At 59.9% G+C, this 20,084-nt stretch overlaps 1 protein-coding gene across 4 annotated transcripts in view; it reads right to left on the bottom strand.

Annotated features, from left to right (window-relative positions):
• Tp73 (tumor protein p73) overlaps positions 1–19,699 on the bottom strand; it is a 42,159-nt gene extending 22,460 nt beyond the window's left edge. For 2 of the 4 annotated variants that reach the window (XM_013033010.1, XM_013033027.1), the window contains exons 1-2: positions 19,635–19,699; positions 19,126–19,246 (exon numbers count right to left, since the gene is read on the bottom strand). In XM_013033010.1, coding sequence (XP_012888464.1) covers positions 19,126–19,246; positions 19,635–19,699 — 186 coding nt within the window. Of the gene's footprint in view, positions 1–13,905; positions 14,057–19,125; positions 19,247–19,634 lie in introns of those variants that run through there. The other 2 variants (XM_013033015.1, XM_013033021.1) reach the window with 2 other exon arrangements.
• Positions 19,700–20,084: the final 385 nt, after the last annotated feature.

Here is a 20,084-nt window from a genome sequence, read left to right as displayed (position 1 = left end):
GTGGTAGAGCTGAAGAGCTGAGGGACAGCGCCCAGGCCCAGAGTTCAAGCCCCACGACCCACACAAAAAAATTAATTAATTAAATTAAAATCGTTTACAGAAGCCAAGAACCTGTGCTTACACATATAATCTTAGCTACATAGGAGGTTCAGATCTGAAGGTCACAATTCCAAGCTAGCACTCACAAGAAAGTCCCTGAGGCTCTTATTTCCAAATTATGCAGAAAAAAAAAAAAAACAAGTGGAGCTGTGGCTCAAGTGGTACAGCACTAGCCTTGAGCAAAAAAAAAAAAAAAAAAAAAAAGCTAAGGGACAGTGCCCAGGTATCCAGGCCCTGGGTTCAAACCCCAGTACCAGGACACAAAAAAACCTTTTACAGATCTGTGATTTGGTAGGAGGTGGTGGGCATTTAGGAGAACACTGGGAATTTTGAAAGGGAACCCAGGGAGATGACACAAACATGGACTGATGGGGAGGGAGGACCCCGCTACCGGATAAAGTCAAATGCATGATGATTCACAGTGTAATGGAGACCACAGGAATCACAGCCTCCACCAACCTCCTGGCCTTGTTTCCTTCACCAAAGTGAGACTAGCTTTCGAGGGAGCAGTCTGCCATGTTGGGCATGGTAGGGGGCTCATGCGGTAGTGCCAGGTGGAGCGAGGGCAGGGGCTGGCTCTGGCTCTAGCACTGTTACCATTGTACCCCAGGCCTCCATTGCTGGCACAGTGACGGTCACCACCCAGATTAGATCTCCAGCCTCTCTAGGCCTGAGCTAGCCGATGGCCTCCCTGGGGCCAGCCGCCGGCAGAGCCTTGGCAGGAAGACTGGCCAGAGCCAGCTCACGCGGAACCATCCAGCAAGCCCAGCAGGGGGGTCAGGTCCTGTCTACCGCTGGCACCTCGGAGGTCTCACTGACCGTTCTAGATGAGCTATGACCATCCTCCTAACTTCCTGTACCACAGGTTACCCCGGAGCCACCTGTGGCCACCCCCAGGCCAGTACCCAAGCTGGGAATTCCTCCGCTATGAGAAGAAGGAATCGCCGACACACACCACCGCATGGCTAAGACAAAACACAGTGTTGGGCAAGAGAATCGGACACAATGTGCCACCCAGCACATGGCTCCCTGTGTAGGGTGTCCGTGGTGAGCCAAGTCTGAGAGACAGAGGCAGCCGGGCGGCGGGGCGCTGGGGGGAGGACAATAGAGCAGGGACCGCCGAAGGGTGCGGGGCTTTTTGGAAGGATGGACGTTGGCGATGGTCGCGCAGATCCACCCACTCACAGACCAGGGAGAACCCGCTCAGGCCCTTAATATGTGTGCTTTTCGTGATGTGTGAACTGGGCTGCTTTAATAAAGCTGTTTAAAAATACAGGAAGGAGCGGGGCGGGGGTAGATCATGCTTGCAACCCCAGCATTTGGGAGGGTGAGGTAATTGGATCATGAGTTCAAGGCCAGCCTGGGCTCTATACAGTATGACTGTCAAAACAACAACCCACCAACACACAAGGAAGGACCCAATCCTTACTGCCCCCAGCTCTTGGGCTGTGTTAAGAGAGGCGCAGGCATGTGAGAGCTGCCCACCCCAGGAAGATACACCACAAGCCCTCTACCCCATGAGGGGCTCTGAATGGAGAGTCCGCACCCCTCACCCCGGGAGCTGCCAGCAGGAGCCCAGCAGGGAGGGCTTTGGGCGACCCAGGGGACGATCTGAGCAGGACTGGCCTTGCCTAGGGCTCAGAATCCTGGATTCTTCCCCACAGCCCAGGGTCTCTAAAGACTCCTGACTGGTGCCGGCCTCTGACAGCCTCCCTCACCCATCATGGCTCCAAGTCCCAGAGGTCCCTACTCCAGGGGGCCGTCCATGTCCATCCCCGGCTACACCAGACATCCTCCCACCATTCCCTAGAGGTGTCTCCTGGACTCCCAAGCTGAGCAGGGATCCATCTGTCCTACTGGAGCCCAGGATGAGTGGAAGTGTACAGTCAGAATCCAGGACTCACCCCTGCCTCTCATCACCCTGTGTTTACAACCTGATGATGTTGGCTAGGGCTGAGTGAAGTTTTCATCACGTCTATCCGTTCCTTTCCCTTTTCTTTGTCTGCTTGCTTTACAGTACTAGGAATCAAGCCTGGAACCTTGCACATGCTCACCAGGGGCTGAAGCCATATTTTCAGCCCTCCTGCCCCTGCTCACCTCATCTGGCTGTGTTTAACAAAGGTATAATTCCATTCTACAGTCAATCGTCCCTCTGCTTGCATGCGGGATAGGCCCAGATACCCATGAGTACTGAAAGTATAAAATGTATAAAAAAAAGTATAAACTGTATAAAATGGTATGGTTTTGCATAGACCTTCAAAATATACTCCCTTCAACCATAAACCATTTCTAGGTGAATATCTCTCTTCATGGACAGAGCAGAAACCACAGACATGGGTAGATTCCACCTACTGCATCTCTTCCGTACGACATTGAATAAGATCCTCTATATCCTCATGACAGAGAGGTTGATGATTGAGCAAACTAGAAAAGGGAGGGATGGAGAGACAGATGGATGGATGGATGGATGGGTAGATGGGCAAATGGATGGATGGATGGATAGCAGATGGATGGACGGATGGATGAATGGATGGATAGGTGGTTGGACAGATGGATGGAAGAATGGATGGATGGACAGATGGGTACTTGGACAGATGGATGGATGGATGGTTTGACAGATGGATGGATGAATGGATGGATAGACATATGGGTGGTTGAACAGATGGATGGATAGATGGATAAATGGATGGATTAACAGACAGATGTTGAAAGTAATAGATCTATTCTAAAAGATAATAAATACATGGACAGGTATTTATCACATCCTGTCTATAGGATAGCAGCAGGTATTATTTTTTTTTTTGTCAGTGGTGGGGCTTGAACTCTGGGCCTGGGTGCTGTCCCTCAGCTCTTCAGCTCAAGGTGAGCACTCTACCACATGAGCCACAGCACCACTTCTGGTTCTCTGGTGGTTTATTGGAGATAAGAGTCTCATGAACTTTCCTGCCTGAGCTGGCTTTGAACTGTGATCCTCAGATCTCAGCCTCCTGAGTAGTTAGGATTGCAAGCGTGAGCCACCAGTGCCTGGCAGCGGCAACAGATATTCTTTGTACAGTTGGCCAGGAATGAGGACAGGGCATGAGCCGGCCCCTCCCACGCTGAGAAGCCTCTCTCTGGGAGGAACAGCCCTGGCCCTCGGTGAGGGTCTTCCCTATGGGTGGGAGACACTCTCTCACACACCCATACAGGCTCCCTAAGCAAGAATGGCCTAGTGCCGGGCTCTCTGCCCAGAGGAGTCCCCTCAGGTCAGGAAAGCGGGCAAAGGTAAGCCCCAACAATCTCCATCTCTGCACCATCCAGGTAACAGGAAGTCCCGGGTCTGGGCAAAGAGCCTGGCCTCCCTCGCTCAGAAGCAGGGTCAGGCCCACGACAGCAGAGTTCGTATTTGAACTTGTCCACATTCTTTAATGGTCTGAGGGCAGCGCCAAGGACTTAGTCATGGAACTCACAGGGAAGCCGATAGCATCTGCATGGAGCGGTCTTGCAGAAGGAAACCCAGAGCCCTTCCACAGCCAGCCGCCAGCGCGGGCGCTCTGAGAGGTCCATGGAGCAGGCTTGCAGAAGGAAACCCAGAATGCTTCCGGCAGCCAGTCGGCCAGCGTGGGAGAGGCTGGTGGAGAGATGCTGGGGGTTCAGGGACTTGGGGCACCCTGCGGCCTGCCCCTCCCCTCCCTCCCAGCCTTGCCTTCTGTAACAGGGATCCTCTGAAGACCCTTCCTCCAAGAGGCATTGGGCTGGGCCAGCACCTCTGTCCAATGGGCCTTGACCCTTCCCTGTCTGCTCTGCTACTGCATGTCCCACACTCTCGTGTCTGGACATAGTGTCGTCTGTGCCACCGGAAGATGGCAGAGACCCCACGGATTAGGAAGTGAGGGTGACTTTTTGCTTTGCCCACTACCTGGCCTTCCTTCCCGCCCCAGGTCCCCTCCTGTAACCCTCTCTCCACCTGGGTCTCAAGACTCAGTCTGGGTCCCCGATCTACCTCTAGTAAAGCTGCTGGAATGTGAATACTATGTGGGGAGGCCTAGACAGGCCCATGCAACAGCCCAGGGGTCCCCCAGAACCAGAGGCCACCCCGAGGCTGAAGCGAGACCCTCTCTTGGCAACAGTGACAGACCTAGGCAAAACCAGGACTTTTTTGGTTTGTTTTGTTTTCAATGAGAACTCCCAAGATAGTGGGCTGATTGGGGCATGCCCGGCCCGCGGCGCCCCACAAGTGCCTACATGTATATACAGGGCTGCTGGGCGCAGCCCAACGAGACAGAAAGGAGCGGAGGGAGACACGGAGCCGGCGGTGGCCTTGCCTGCGGGGACCCCAGCGTCCAGAGTGGGGATGGGAGCTTTGCCCGGGGCTCTGGGCTGCAGGAGAGCCTGTCTCACACCAGACACTGCCCACCCAGGGCAAGACCATCTGGGCAGCCCCCCCCCAGACCCCTGCGATGCTTCCCAGACTTGGAGCCTCACACACACCCAGGCCTCTCTTCTCAGTGGGACACAGGGTGGGCCAAGGGAGATCAGACCGCTGGCAGGGTGCATCAATCTGGGGACCCTGTGATTGGGGACCCTCCTCCCCCAGGTCCCTTGGTTCTAGAGGCTCCTCTCTTCTCCCTGAAGATCTGCTAAAGTTTCCCAACTCACTGGGCTGGAAGCAGCCATCACAAAGGAGTCATTCTAGTTCCTTGGCCAGCCTCTAGATGCAGCTCTATTCCCAGACCGTGTCCTCCTTGACCTCTCTGTACTCTGTCTCGAGTGATAGCCAGGTAGTGACCAGGCCTCTCAGAGAACCAGGGAACAAACACACAGAACCAGGAGCAGGTGCCCAGTGCCCGCCCCTGCCCTGTCTGCTTGGGAGCAGAGGAAGGTCGGAGCTCAGCTCTACCTGCAGCCTGGGTCCCGCTAGCTGGAGCCCCATTCGAGCCAATGGTGCCCTCTGGCTTAGCTGGGATAGTGGGCAGGGTCCCCATGAGGTGGGCAGGAGGTGACCCGCTTAACACCTCCAGGCCCTGCTGTCCAGGTCCAGCGAGGGCGCTGCTCCCTCCAGCCACGTCCTGAGGCCGAGGCCGAGGGGTACAAGAGACCTCCCAGGACTGAGCAGAGCACCCCCCCAGCTTCATCTTCTCATCTGCCTGGCTGTGAGGTCCAGGGGTCCAGAAATGCTGGCCATGGGGACCGCCCAAGGGGAGGGATGACGGCTCACTGTGGCTCAGGGAACCAGCATCCAGAAGGACCCTCTCCCGAGGTGGAATCTCCTCTTACTGTCAGAAAAGCTCAGCGGGGACTCGGGGGGGGGGAGAATTGAGGCTGACAGACACAGGAGAAACTGACCTAGGCCCAGGACTCCACGGGAGGACACGGAGGAGGGAAGAGGACAGAACCACTGTCCCTGGGTAGGAATTGGAGCCTGGCATTGCGGGCATCTGGCATGGAATCCGGTGCTCAGAAACGCTGGAGTGACACAGGCCTTCCTTGACACTCAAGGGAATCAGAAAATGGGCAGACAGTTCCAGGGTCTGCCCTTCAGGGGCCTCCGGTGGCTGTGTCCATGTCTGTGCTTGCCCACTGTCCTGGCCAATCACAGCCCCAAGCCCAGGTGGTACTCAAGGACCAGGTTTCTCCTACAGAATACTAAGAACGAGGTTGGGGCCTTCCTTCCATCCTTACCTCGGTTCCCCAGACTCACCCGTCCTGACCTGAAGCAAGCATTGCCCTGGCCTTACCACCTGGGGCGTGGCCTCTCACAGGAACTTGTATTCTGGCTGGCACTGGTGGCTCACACCTGTAATGCTCAGGAGGCTGAGATCTGAGGATGAAGTTTCAAGGCCAACCCAGGCAGGAAAGTCTTATCTCCAATCAACCACCAAAAAGCCAGAAGTAGAACTGTGGCTCGTGGTAGAGCACCAGCCTTGAGTGGAAAAGTTAAGGGACATCACTCAGGCGCTGAGTTCAAGGCCCACAACAAATGTGTGCACACACACATGCACACGCACATGCACACACACAAATTTACATTTTATATGTTCACTGTTTCAAATATATAAACCCTCTCGAACTACTTGTGTTTAGATGTGGATGGAAAGTAAATTTCTTTTTCAAATTTGTGGTCCACCCTCCCCTCCCTTCCCCTCTTCCCCTCGCGCCGTGGCATCTGAAGCTGTCTTTTCCGGAGTCTGAGATGCTCAGATGGACCCCAGCTGCATCGTGAGCTCTGGTGACAAAGGGCAGCATCACACACCATCTTCTCCCCAGGATTGCTTTTCTAAAGAAAACAGCCACGGGAAAGCCTGCCAGTCCACCTTAAAATGTGCTGGTCATTCCTCCTACCAAGCCTCACTGCTGTTCAAGGATAACTCCTGCCAGCTCCGTATACTGGCTAGGCTTCCTCCTGGAAGCTTCTAGACCTCGCCAGCAATCCCAGTGTGCTGGGGCTTTCTCTCCCATGGCTCTAGGTACCATGTACCCAGACGGGGTCCTATCCTGTCCCCTCCGATGCAAAACAGGTCCTGGGTCTTCACTGGCCTCTGCCCGGGCCCACAGGGTCCTGCTCATCTGGGGGATCCCAGGCTCTGGGCAGACATGGTGTGTTTGTGAGAGGTGCTCCCTGTGGAAGCACAAGGTCACGCTAAGTGCTGCCCTCCCTCGGGTCAGAGCCTCCCGCCCCAGGCCCAGGCCATCCTTTCTGGAAGGTGGGCTCAGAATCCCAGTGGCACCAGAGCCCGTGTATGCCCTGACTCTTTTCTCTTGTGACCTGAGCCAGGCCTTACGGGGAACGGGGGGGGGGAGGCAGGGAAGAGCGGGGGGGGGAAACCTGGCTACCAGAGAAGAAAGCCGCCACCAGGGAACAGGAAGGAAGCTGCTGACAGCACGGAGGGACAATGCGTCTACAGCCTGGCTGACCACGACCCAACACCCCCAGATGCACCTGTGACTTCAGAACCTGCTTCCGAGCTTCCTTCCCTCTTTGCCTCTCCCTCACTTCCCTCCTCCTCCTCCTTCCTTTCCCTCACCTCTCCTTTCTTTCCCTCCTCCCTTCTCCCTCCCTCCTTTCCCTCATCCATCCATCCTTCCTTTCCTCCTTCTCTGCTCTTTCCTGTAAACCAGGCAGCCCAGGCTGGCCTGTCTCAGGACTCCACCCTGCCCTCTCCTCCTCACCCCTGTGGTTTTCCATCTGCAAGCCACCCTGGCCTCCATCCCCTTCTGTGCCACCCCTGCTGCTTCTCCAGTCTTCCAGCTCCATTCTGGCCTTCCCTCACGGGGAAGCCAAGGCTGCCGGGCCCTTCGGATAGGGAGCTAGACCAGTTCAGAAGACCCACAAACGCACTGAAACTCTCTGCAGAGGACCTAGAGACTTGGGTCTAACTCAGCACAGCTTGGCTGCGTCACTTTCTTCTTCAAGAGGAATGATCTATCTATTGGGGTTCACCCCAGTGTTCTCATAGGGGCACAGTTAGGACGGAAATCGGGGCTGGGGACGCGGCTTGAGCCATGGAGTCCCTGTTTAGTGAGCACAGAGCCCTCAATTCCAGTATCCCTCCCCCCCATAAAAGGATAGGAAGTGGGGCTGCCCGGTGGAGGAGGGGCTGACGGCGCTCTGGATCCTCTGTTGGTCCTTCCCATGCTCCGTTCCAGAGCCACCCCGGCACTGTGCTCCATCCCAGCTCTGCCCACTCCCCAGCGGGCTCTCTCCCCGCTCCCCTGATTGCTGGCTCCCCTACCCGGGTGGCAGCTCTGAGTGGGAGCCATGGCGCCTGACTGGGGCTCCCCTAGCCCTGTGCAGCCCCTCACCCATCCCCCGACCTCGCTGGCAGACACAGTCGGCTTGAGGGACAGGTCTGGGCTCGGGGTTCCACCGGACGCCTGCCCCTCACTGTTGGCCAGAGCCACAGCTACTCTGCTTTGACCCTGGCACCAGAGGACAGAGAGTCAGCCCCCCCTCCTCTCCCCTTCCCCCTCCCCCCTCCCCCCTCTCCTCGCTTCCAGAACCCCAGACTCAGACTGCCATGGATTCTTCTAAGAGTAAGAAAGTCTTCAGATCCCCGCTCTCCTCCGGTGGGCATGTCTGAGCCTGGGCCCAGCCTCACCCTGGGGTTAGTGACTGACACCAGCCTGGCCCCGCGGGAGACAAGCCACCCTGCTCACTTCCTCGCTCGCTCAGAGACCTCCATCCCTCCCGTGTTTCCCACAGTCTCCCGGGCCTGTGATTAAACAGATGGAAATGCCAGCAAGACGTGGCTTGTGCGTGGGGGGGGGGGGAGGGCTGCCACCCCGCAGGTATGCACACTGCACCCTCCTCTCCCGCCAAGGCCTAGCCCATGCCAGGGCCATGTGGAACTTTCCACACTGAGCCCGGGAAGCATGCCCCCAGAAGCCCCGCCACCAGGCGTGTGTGTGCAGGACCCACAGCCGCCCCCCCCAGCTGCCCCTGCCCCATCTCAGCCCACACAGAGCCCGAGGCAAGAGCATCACAGAGGGTCCCTGCGGGGCCTGCATGGCTGCGCCCTGCCGTAGCTCACAGGACCATCTGAACACAGGTCCCGAGGGCCTGGGGCAGGGGGAGGCGGGGGGGAGGGGTGTCCCCTGGATCAGTGCAGGGGTAACAATGCCACTTCTGCTTTCCTCTGGACCCACCACTGTGCATGGCCCATCCATCCATCCGTCCGTCCATCTGTCCTTTCCACAGCTGCTCACGGGGCTCTGTCTTCTCGGGGGACGTGGCGGGGGGGGGAGGCCCCAGCCCCGGCGCAGTTCAGGAGGGGATGGGTGGAGACCTGAGACACCGGGTCATGACACGTTCGCACCGTGCGGGCGAGGGGAGGGTAGCCCAATGATGGCGAAGGCAGACCGGGACAGACTGGGGGACGGCCACCGCGGCTGAAGTCAGAGGCCCCCAACCTCAGACACAGCCAGCCTATCTTCCTCACACCCTGCACACTCAGGGGGCCCTAGAGTAGCCGCTTCCCACCAGCCCCAGGATCCTAAGCCAGCTCCCCACAACCTCATTTCCTGGGCTCTCCTAGGGATGGGAAGCAGGATGGCCATCGCCCCCAGCCTCCCGGATGGACAGCCAGCAGCAGCCCACGGGGCCTGGTCCTCCCCAAGCAGTGTTGTGCGGCGGGTGCCCAGCATCTCTGCCTAGCCCATGGTGGCTCTTTTTCTGCCCTCCCTGCGTCCCGCAGCTCAGCCTGCCTGTCATCTCCGGGAGCTCTGGCCTCCTCCCTGCTCACTCTCACCCCAGTGTCCCCACACTCCCCGCCCCCACCCCAGGGCCTAAGTGTCACGGTACACACCCAGGGCTGTACCTCTGTGCCCTCCTGCCCACGCGCCCCCACACCTGAGCACACAGTGGCCCCGATACCCCCTCCAGTGTGACCTGTATAGCCTTCCAGACAGCACTGCCTATTCCAAAGGAAATCCCAGGCACTTTCCCCGAGCCTCCCTGCCCTTCTTTAAAGGAGCCTGCAAGCCCCCTGCCCAGCCCCCCCTCACTCTCTTCCTGTCTGCCCATCTGTGGCTCTCTCGCTGGATGAAGGCCTATGGCATCACAAACACAACGCCACCACAGGGCGACGCCCGGGTCTCACTGCAGAGCTCTGCTGTGCTTGACCGTCTCAGACCAAAACCTTCAGATCACCCTCACCCCCCACACACAGCCAGCCTGCCAAGGAGTCCTGCCAGTGCCCTGGCTCCGCACCCGGCCAGACTGTCGGCATCTCTCACCTGGACCAGTCCAGCCACTTCCCAGCTCCCGCTGTCCACCCCGCCCTCCTGTGGTCTGTTCCCAGCACTGCACCAGGTCCTTCTGTCCTTCCACTGCTCCTGGAAAGCCTCATGGACCAAATACATGTACACAGTAGAAAATAATGACGATGACTTCTTCATCCACAGGAGGCCAACAATGGCCCCTCTGTCTTGTACAGTGACTACCTGTGTGCACACAATAGGCACCCACTGTCTAGTCCTTTGCACATAGTAGGCCCTGTGTGAATCCTTACAGCCACCCAGGAACGCCTCCCCTGGGCCCATCCCCAGGCCTCTCCAGCCGGGGAGAGGGCTGCTGCTGTCCCAGACCCCCAGGGAGCCTGCTCCCACCACACGGCCAACTCCACGCTCTGTGCCCTCATGTCCTTCTAAGCTGAGTGGCACCAGGGGTCCTGGCATTCATCCACACCACACTGTCGACGGACACATGCTGTGCCAGAGGGGCGGGAGGCGGGCAGCCAGGTCCCCCTACAAAGATGCCAAACCCACCCCACGCAAGGCACTGAAGAGATCTAAGGCTCTGAACCGCAGCAGAGCCTTAGCGTCCTGGGGGAGGGGGAAGTTGCGGGGCAGTGTATGCTAGGGAAATTGGGGGAGAAGAACAGAGCATGCTGGCCGCCATCTTCACCTTGTCTGTACAGAAAGCCCCGCTGTGGGTGGCAGGGCTGTCACCCACCGGGGAGGGAAGGGCTGAGCCCCACCCAGGCCGCCCTTGGCTCACACACGGAGGGATCCACAGGCAGGGGCTGCAGATCAGGTCTCTGCATGGAAGACTCGGGGCACAGAAGCAAAGGCAGAGAGATGGCAGGGGAAGGAAAGGCACCTGGCTCCCAGGCCTGGCTTCTCTGAATCTCTACCAGTAGACGCCAGGGTTGGCACAGCCAGTGACCAGCACCTGCCACGGAGACCCTGGCCTGAACAGGCAACAAAGCAGAAGAAACCCAGGCTCCTCAGGTACAGCCAGCAGAGGCCAGAGCCAAAGTCCTGTTCAACCCTGAGCCACACGGAGGTGCATCTGCTCAGCAGGAGATCCAGCCAGGCATCAGACACATCTTTCTCAGGCTGGGCTTCCTCCGTGGGCTCCCCAGCGGCAGACAGAAAAAAACAAGATGGATTTCAGACCCAGCCATCCTCATCAAAAGTCTTCTTTGTTCCTTCAGGCCTCGCACACCTTGAGCTGTGTCATTCAGTGGAATGGGGACACTGAGTCACCTGCCCAGATTAGGACGAGCCCACTCAGTGGGCTCCCCTGAGTAGCATAGAAGTGGCCATGGGGCCCCAGAGAGCTATGGGCTCCACTACTCCCTGTCCTTGATGCTCAGCTCCAGACATAAGGGGTGCCCAAAGAACGCTTGTTGATGGAGCAAATGAACAAACGAATGAACGAATGAATGAATGAACAAGCCACAGCTAGTCTTGGCCTCCCAGAGGTAGAGAACATGGAATCCCTTGGTACATGGTGGGAGAAGCACGCTCCTGTCTGCCCTCTGTGGCTGCCTCAGTGATCTGCCATGCTGATCATTTTATATGGCCCTTAAAAGCATCCCAATGGCCCTCGGCCAGAAGGCGTTCTCGGCCCCAGAGGGAAGCAGAGCAGGGACATGGGGTCCATTGCTGGGCCTGGGGCCTGGGTAGAGGGGCGGGGTGGGCGCCTGTGGTCCCTGGGGGTGGCGGGGGTCCCTGTGGTCCCTGGGGGATGGAGAGGGTCCCCATGGCCCAGGTCAATGGCCTTCACCACTCTCCTGATGCGACGCCCACTCCAAGAAGGGAAAAAACAAAACAGTCACCCACACCGCTGCTCCCAGCTTCACAGCTGGCCGGCCAGGGGCTTCCAGGACCCAGCTCCAGCTCAGCCTCCAGCAGTCACAACCAGATCCCCTGAGGCGGGGGTGGTGCCACCTGTGGCTGGAGACCCACCTCTGAGAGTCCAGGCCACGGTGCATTTCCAACAATGACACGCTGGATAAACAGATGAACGAGTGAGGGGTGGGTGACAGATACCAAGGAGGGGAGGCCAGGGGGCTCCCAGCCCGAGTGCACAGACCCCCACATGCAAGCACAGCGGGAGACTAATGTTGCCCTTGTCTGTCTCCTGAGACCCTGAAACTCTGAACAACAGCAGCTGGGAGAAGGGAAGTGTGCCCAGGCCAGGCGGCGCACACAGGTGGGGGGAGTGTGCCCAGGCCAGGCAGCGCACCCAGGTGGGGGGAGTGTGCCCAGGCCAGGCGGCGCACCCAGGTGGGGGGAGTGTGCCCAGGCCAGGCGGCGCACCCAGGTGGGGGGAGTGTGCCCAGGCCAGGCGGTGCACCCAGGTGGGGGGAGTGTGCCCAGGCCAGGCGGCGCACCCAGGTGGGGGGAGTGTGCCCAGGCCAGGCGGCGCACCCAGGTGGGGGGAGTGTGCCCAGGCCAGGCGGTGCACCCAGGTGGGGGGAGTGTGCCCAGGCCAGGCGGTGCACACAGGTGGGGGGAGTGTGCCCAGGCCAGGCGGTGCACACAGGACACTCCCCTGCAGCCACACACACCGCCGTGCCTCCCAGTCCTGCTGTGACCTATACTGCAGACACGAGCAGACAGGTACCTGCACGTACACTACCATGACACGGGCACGGCTGCACATGACACACATGTACCCACATAGCCATGTCACACAAACATACCTGCTTAATACTCCCGCAGCAACCTGCACACATATGCACACAGATGTACATATGTACAACACAATGTACCCAAACACCTGTATCATACTTGCACAAGACACCCAGAGCAACCTGCACATGCACACACAAATATATGCACACTTAAAACATATATTCATACACAACCACAGCTGGTTACTAGACCCACAGCAGTTTGCACACATGTATATACCCTCATACTGCACACGTACACATACCTATGTCACACAAGCACAACACACCCACAGCAGCCTGCACACACATGCATTCAGCCACACACTTGTGACAACATACATTGCACACGTTCTCAACTGCATGTGTACCTACCTTCACACTCTGATGCATAAACACACAAGCACACTCAAGCATGCCAGCTCTCACACACACACATACACACACACACACGCACATCTGTTGCACACTCCTGCATGCTCTGGCCGTACCACTCTCCGAAGGTCTCTGGTCCCCAGCCTTTGGGACTCCACATTCACAACACCTGTCCGTGGTCAGCAAAGCTCAGGGACGCTGGGCTCTGTCCAGCTTCCCCCTGTTCATTGTCCATTGCTGGTCCCCTGCAGCCCTCACAGGGAAAATGGCCCCCTGGAGCAGTGAGAGCCACCCCTCAACCTGCTCAATTAGCAGCCTGGTGCCGGCCTGACCCCAGGGATCTGGCAAGTCTGAAATGAGCTCAGATCCCCAGGGCTCAGGCCAAGCCTCCGCTGCAGCCCCCTGTGCCAGGCCAGCTGCCCCTGTGTGGCAGGAGCAACAGGAGGCTTCGGGGCCAGCCTGCCACACGTCTTTGACCGGGAGCTCACACCCAAACCACACAGAGCCCACACACCGCAAGAGACCCCATCACCGCCGCCGTCAAGTGAACAAACTCCCAGGTGAGTGTGCCCTTGGCACACCCAAGCCCAGGGGCAAAGATGAGACCTCCAGGTACCCAGAGCCCTGGGCAGCTGGGGCTGGCTGCACAGGGTGGGGCAGCTCAAGAAGTCCTGAGACAGGGCGGAGCTGCCACCCCAAAGCTGAGATGCATGGGAAGCCCCTGACCCCAGGGCTGATCTCCGGGCTCAGGCCACCAGTTCCCGGTCCTCAGAGCTACGCCAGGAAAGACAAGCATCTCCGCATCTCCAGAATGTGCCTGGCCTCCAGCCCAGGAGGGAGCATCCTCCCGCCCCCCTTGGACACTTCCCGTCCTGACTCTGCCACACCAGCTGGCAGCAGATACTCAACAAGGAGAGAGAGAGAGATAGACAGAGAGAGAGAGATCGTCTTTTGAACCTCCACCACAACAAGCAGCCTCCCACCGAAGCCCCTGAGGAAGATGGCACCAGGTCCCCTAGTGGCCCTGTGCAGGGCGCGCCCCACCTACCGTGGCGAGGTGCCGCATGGGGTCACCGAGGTACAGCATGGTACGAGCTCGGGAGTCCGCGCACGCCGGGGAGCCGGTGTGCTGTGGGTGGAGGCATGGGTCTAGGTGGCCGGGGAGGGTGAAGGGTCTGGGCCGCCCGGAGGGGTGGGCGCAGGGGGCCGGGCTCTGTGGCTAGGGAGGCAGGAGCCAAGGCTGCCCAGGAACATGTGGGCTGTTTGTTGGCATTTTTGCCTTTTCCATCTCCCTTAGTTCTGTCAACTGGCTGCAGCTAACAACAAAACCCAGGCCCCGCCCCTTCCTCCCTCATGACCATTCAGGCACGTCGGGGCAGGCCTCAGCTTGCCCTGGGATGTGTTGGACCGCACCAAGGAGGCGGCGTGGGGGGAGCACCAGGTCCATGGCCGGCTCCACCGTCACCTCTCACCAAGCCATCACCCAGGAAGACCTGAGGGGCCTCCAGCACTCACAGCACCAGCAGCCGCCCCCCTGAGCATGAGGGCCGAGCCAGGGTCCCTGATACCCTGGTAAGCAATAATAGGCCACCCCAAAGAGCGAGGTGGTGCCGCCAACCTCGGAGACCCCGGCAACCCGGGCTGAGTGAATCTCTCTCCTCCCCAGGGAACGGGAGTCTGTGGGGAGCACCCCACATGCAGGAGAGGTCCATGGGGAAACCAACCCTTGGACTCTTAGGGGGAAAGGGAGGGCAGGAGTCAGCATCCTGGGTGTGGCCATCCTCCTCAAAGACCGAAAGTGGCACGTGGGGTCAGAACCCAGAGCCCTGCTTGACACATGTCATTTGCTCTTGCTCCTGTTGAGCGAGCCCCAGGAAGCAGCGCACGCACAACCACGGCCACCAAAGAGCAGGCCCAGGGACGAGCCCCACCCCCATCACAGACAGGGTGGCCCAGCCCTGTCCTCCGGGCATGTCCCCCCCAGCCCTGTCCTCAGGGCATGTCCCCCCCCCCCGGCCCTGTCCTCCCGGCATCTCCCCCCCGCCCCCGGCCAGCAGCTGGTCCCTCATGCCTCACAGGGGCCACTGCCACTCCCTTGCTCAGGAACATCCAGCTTTCTGCTCCATTTTAGCCATCTCTGGCACAATGTCCCCCCTTGGCAGAGGGGCCCGGCGTCCTCCCTGCCGGCAGGCCAGAAGTGGTCACTCGGGCCTGCAGAATTGATGGCAGGACTTGGGGTTTCTAGCAGAACAGTTGGAACCCAAAGCAAGAGCCTAAAACTCTGCAAGAAACGGTGAACATCAGGGGGACCCTTTTCTTCTGGACTTTTCCTACAGAGTCCCCACCCACCCACGGCCCTTCCTGGAGAGCTTCCTGGCATAGGCAGAGTGTGGGGGGCGTGGGGTCACCCACAGCCTCAATGGTGCACTAGGACTGGTGTTGGGGACCTCTGTGCACATGGGGCCGCTAGAGGCTCCGTGTGCACACAGCCCAGGGCCGGCTCTACCCCAGCACTCCACCTGGCCAGGTCTGTTCTGCACCCCATGAGCCCATGGAGAAGAATAAAGCTGGTGGCTCATGCCTGTCATCCCAGCTACTCAGGAGGCTGAGATCTGAGGATCACGGTTCAAAGCCAGCCCAGACAGGAAATCCCATGAGACGCTTACAGCCAATTAATTACCCAAAAGTGGGAAGTGCTGCTGTGACTCAAACAGTAGTGTGCCAGCCTTGAGCAAAGAAAGCTGAGAGACAGCAGCATCAGGACCATGACCTCAAACCCTTACCAGCACAAGGAGAGAGAGAAAGTGGGGAGAGGAGGAGAGAAAGGAAGGAAAAGAAAGAAAAGAAAGTGTTAAGCCATTGTTTGCTAGTCAGATTCTGGAGGAGGTCGTCGGGGAAATGTCTTCTCAAGGAGCCAGGGTGGTGCATTGGGAAGCTCTGAACAAGTGAGCAGCCTCCTTCCGTGGGGTCAGGGAGGGGGCCCATAAGCCCCCCATGGCACCCCAGGACTCCAGGGAGAGTACTCTCAGCTTCCAGACTGCCTGCAGGTGGCTCTCACCACCCCCACGTGGGAGGGCCAGACCCTTGTGGGTGACGTGTCCGTTCTGGTGGGTGGGTGGCTTTCTCCCCCCCTCCCCCGCCCCCACCACCAGGGAAGAGACCAGGGAGGCTCGGTGAGCTGACTGTGTAGGGCTTCCTGGGGGTAGTGTATAGGCTGTGATGTCCTGCTCCCCCCCCCATGTTCAATCTGCCCTACTCACGATGCAGCTCCTCCCCCAAAGGACAGAATGTCCTTTCTGCCCACCTGCCCCTTCCTGGCAGCATGGCACCCACGCCTCAGCCCCCTCCCCAAAGCTGAGCAGGTGCTCCATGATTCTCCGCAGCTCCTGCAGCGGAGGGGCGGATCCACACTGCACCTTCTGCCCTGGCCTGTTACAGCCCTTCCTCCTCCCCCTTCCCATGGCCCACCTGCTGCCCCCCCCCCCGACAGCTGTCACCAGAGAAAGGCGCCAGGAAAGGCGGGAAGGGACTCTGAGGGGGGAGGGGAAGCCTGGAGAAGGCTCAGGGGAGAGCACGGGGAAGGAGGAGACCCTCCTGGCATGGGCTGTGTGCCCACGGTCCCCGACACCTGCCCCTCGCCCTTGTCTCTGATGCTCTCTGGTCCTCCTCCGCTGTCCTGCATCCTAAGAGCTGCAGGGGCCTCGGCTCTCAGCCCTGGGACAGAGACTCGGAAGGGGACAGGTGCACCCAAAGCCCAGGCCAGCATGAGAGTTTGGGGCATCTGGAGGGCAGGGGCAGGGCCTCCGTCCCCAGCCACGGTGCTTTCCCTGCTTGCCTCTTGCAGACAGGGTCTGATCTTATTTTACTCATTTTTGCATCCATCTATCCATCCATCCATCCATGCATCCATCCACTTCTACTTGTTCGTTTTTCCTGTGCACTGCAGCCTTGCTCTGCAATGCATGGTGGCCTGGGACTCAGCTCTCCAGCCTCGGTCACGGGTCACACCTGGCCACAGGTCTGTGACTGTGCAGCCAGATGTCAACAAGCCACCTCGGGTCTGCCGGGACCGACGGCGTTGAGGTCAGGGAGCCCCGGCTGCAGAGGCCAGCATGAGGAGCACACACGGCCCCTCTCCCTGAACCACTCAGGGGCTCTGGGAAAGAGAGCCTGGTCCACACAGGGCTGTCCCCTGCCCTCACCCGCACACTTGCCAGTTGTCACAAGTCCCCAGCGGGCCAGACATCACCCAGTGTCCTCACACTGACGTCTGGAGGACCGGGGGAGTAGGGCAGGGGGAGGCATGCAGAGGGGAGGCCCAGCCGGGCCTGGGCTCAGGGAATCCCCACCTCTGAGATGTGAGCTGTGCACCAGGAATTCGTGCACGGTTTCACTGAGAGGCATGCCACTGCCTGATGGCGTGGGCCCCTTGTCTGCAGAGGTGTGGGCTCCCTGGAGCCGCATGTCCCAGCAGGCCGGGGCTCATGAGCACTGGCAGACTTGCTCAGCACTGGGCACCTGAGCCTTGACAGGATGCACATCCCAACCAGAGGGCCCTGGCCTGGATCTCCGGCCAGGCAGCAGCGGGGCTGGCGGGGAGGCAGACAGCTCTGCAAGGTCCTTCCTCCCAGGAGCCTGGCAGACTCCAGCGGATCTAGATGGGAGGGAGGGTCAGGGCCTGGTCTCTGGGGACAAGGGGGGGCAGAGGTGGGGACAGAGCCTCACCTCAAGCTACCTGCTTGAATCGGAGGGCCACCATTTCCGTGGGTACTCAGGTGCTGAGCCTAGCTTGAGGTTTGTACTGAGATGGCCTCGTGAGCAGGGGCAGGGGGAGCGGGGGGGGGAGGGGAGGTAGGGGACGCGGTGGAGGGGGGAGCAGCCGGGGGGGGGCAGTGGGGGGGGCGGGGCATTTGAGAAATGGCCGTCATGAGGCGCTGCCCCCGCCCTGGCCATGCCACTGTGACCTCCACAGAGAGGTGGTGAACAGGGGGCGCAGCCCCTCCCACCGCCCCCCTCCCTTGCCCTCTTCTGTCTCATGGATGGAGCCCAGAGCCCTGGATTTGCTGGGTGCTCCAGGCAGCCTGGCCACCCACCTGTGCAGGGGTGCCCTGGGGAAAATGACAGGCTCCAGCTTCTGAACGGGCAGCTTTGGGAAGAGGAGGCCAGGCCTCGTGCCCTCTGACCTCCAGAGTGGCAGGCTCTGCCCCTCCTGCACACAGGCTCCTAGTGGGTGAGGTGGAGCCTCGCTCACCACTGGGGAGGCCTCTGCTTCCGACCTGTGGCTCCTCCCCTTGACCTGTGGCTCCTCCCCTTGACCTGTGCCTCTTCCCCTGACCTGTGCCTCTTCCCCTTGACCTGTGCCTCCTCCCCTTGACCTGTGCCTCCTCCCCCTGACCTGTGGCTCCTCCCCTGACCTGCGGCTCCTCCCCTGGCCTGTGCCCCCTCACACTCTCAGCAGAGCTGACCCATCAAGTCCCCCCAGAGCTGTCCTGGGCCCTGGGCCTTGTGGGGCTCCAGCACCCCAGTGGCCCACCAGGGTAGGGACAGCTGGCTTCACAGGCCTCCCAAGGGTCAAAGGTCTTTGTACCCCCTTTCTGGCACATACCAACCATCAGCTGTCCACAACCTGACCCCACCAGAGCCTGGAACAGTGGCCAGAGAGGCACGCAAGACAGACCCTGCCGGCCACCGCGCCGGCCTGCTTGCCAGGAAGAGCCAGGGTGGATTCTCTCCTCTCTTCCAGCCCTGGGGTGGGGGGGGGGTGGAAAGCCCATAGGATGGGAAGTGGCGCCGCTGTCCTGCCTGCCATATCTGCTCCCTTCTTAGGGAAATGAGAACATTTGCAGGCCCCTCCCCTTCCTCTCTTTCCTGACCTGGTCCAGGGGACAGGATGGAGTCAGAGAGAGAGAGAGGGAGGGTCCTGAGAGGCAATGACCGGGCTCCAAAAAAAGAGGGGTTCCCGATCCAGGGGGATGGAGAATACTGGAAGAGCCTGGCGCCCGTCACCAGGAGACGAGGGTCTGCCCAAGGACCTCGCTGACCAGGAATAAGAAAATCCACAGAGCATCTGGACCCAGCCACACCTGCAGCCTCCCTCCTACACCCAGACCCACCCAGGCTTAAGTCCTTTGTAGCTCTGAACTGACCGATGCAGGAGGAAACGTATTTCCTACGTCGTGATAAACAGAACATCCGGACAAACCCCAGGTGGTGCCAACCCAGACCCCGCTTCCCAGTCCCGCTGCACCATGCTGACCGCCCCACTCACCATGACAGACGTGCTCATGCCCTGCAGGTGGAAGACATCCGTGCTGGTCTCGGCACTGCCCACCGCCTCTGCGTTCCCCTGGCTGGACTGGGGAAGGTCGAAGTAGGTGCTGTCCGGCTCCCTAACGGGCGCGGGGGAGGGGAGGCGCGGAGGGGGGGAGAAGATGGGCCATCAGTGTCCAGCCTGGGCATCACCCCCAGATCTCCTGGACCAGGGGTGCAAGGATGACAACCAGTGACACCTATGTTTCAGCCCCAGGAGTCCTAGAACCCCTGTGCTGCCAGAATCTTCCTAGGGGCCTCCTCCCCTGTCCCCCTCATCTTCCCACCCTCCTTCTGCCCCTTAGGACTCTCCTGGCCACTCTTCAAGAGACGCAGCTGTGGAGGCGAGCTCAGGTACTGGGTGCTGTGTCCCCAGGAGAACGGCAGCCCCGCCTGACCCCTCACTTAGCCCTGCCCCAGTCAGGAGGCCAGCCCGGGAGCAGCGGGGCTGGCAGGGGCTGTACTCACAGGGAGCTCCAGAGGTGCTCGAACGTGGCTCCCTCGTGGGGGGCGGTGGAGCTGGGCTGGGCCATGTCCCTACCCTGGCCGCCCAAGGGCCGCTCACTCTGGAGGGAGGAAAAGCGACCGTTGAGCACAGAGAGTCTCGTCCGTGGCCCTCCTCTGTCCCGTCTCCGCCACACGTCAAAGTGGGTGGACAGGCACCGGCCATCCCTGAGCACTGGCCAGGGACCCCCCATCCGAGCTCAGCCCCCACCTGCCACCCCTCCCCTCCACTCCTCCCTCGTTGCCTGCCCTCTGCCCGCCCTGGAAGCGGAGGCTGAGGCTGAGGTGAGAAGCAGGAGCTCAGGCTTCGGGCTCCTCCGAGACAGGAAGTGGGGTGGCAGCAGCGTGCCCATGGGCAGACCCCAGTTACCATACACTACATCTCCCAGTGTGACTGGTGTGGGAGCAAGCCAG

The sequence above is a fragment of the Dipodomys ordii genome, unplaced genomic scaffold (genome assembly GCF_000151885.1).
Source record: "Dipodomys ordii isolate 6190 unplaced genomic scaffold, Dord_2.0 Scaffold6, whole genome shotgun sequence".
Lineage (NCBI taxonomy): Eukaryota > Metazoa > Chordata > Mammalia > Rodentia > Heteromyidae > Dipodomys > Dipodomys ordii.
Note: the sequence above shows the minus strand (reverse complement) of the source record. Positions and strands in the feature narration are given on the sequence as shown.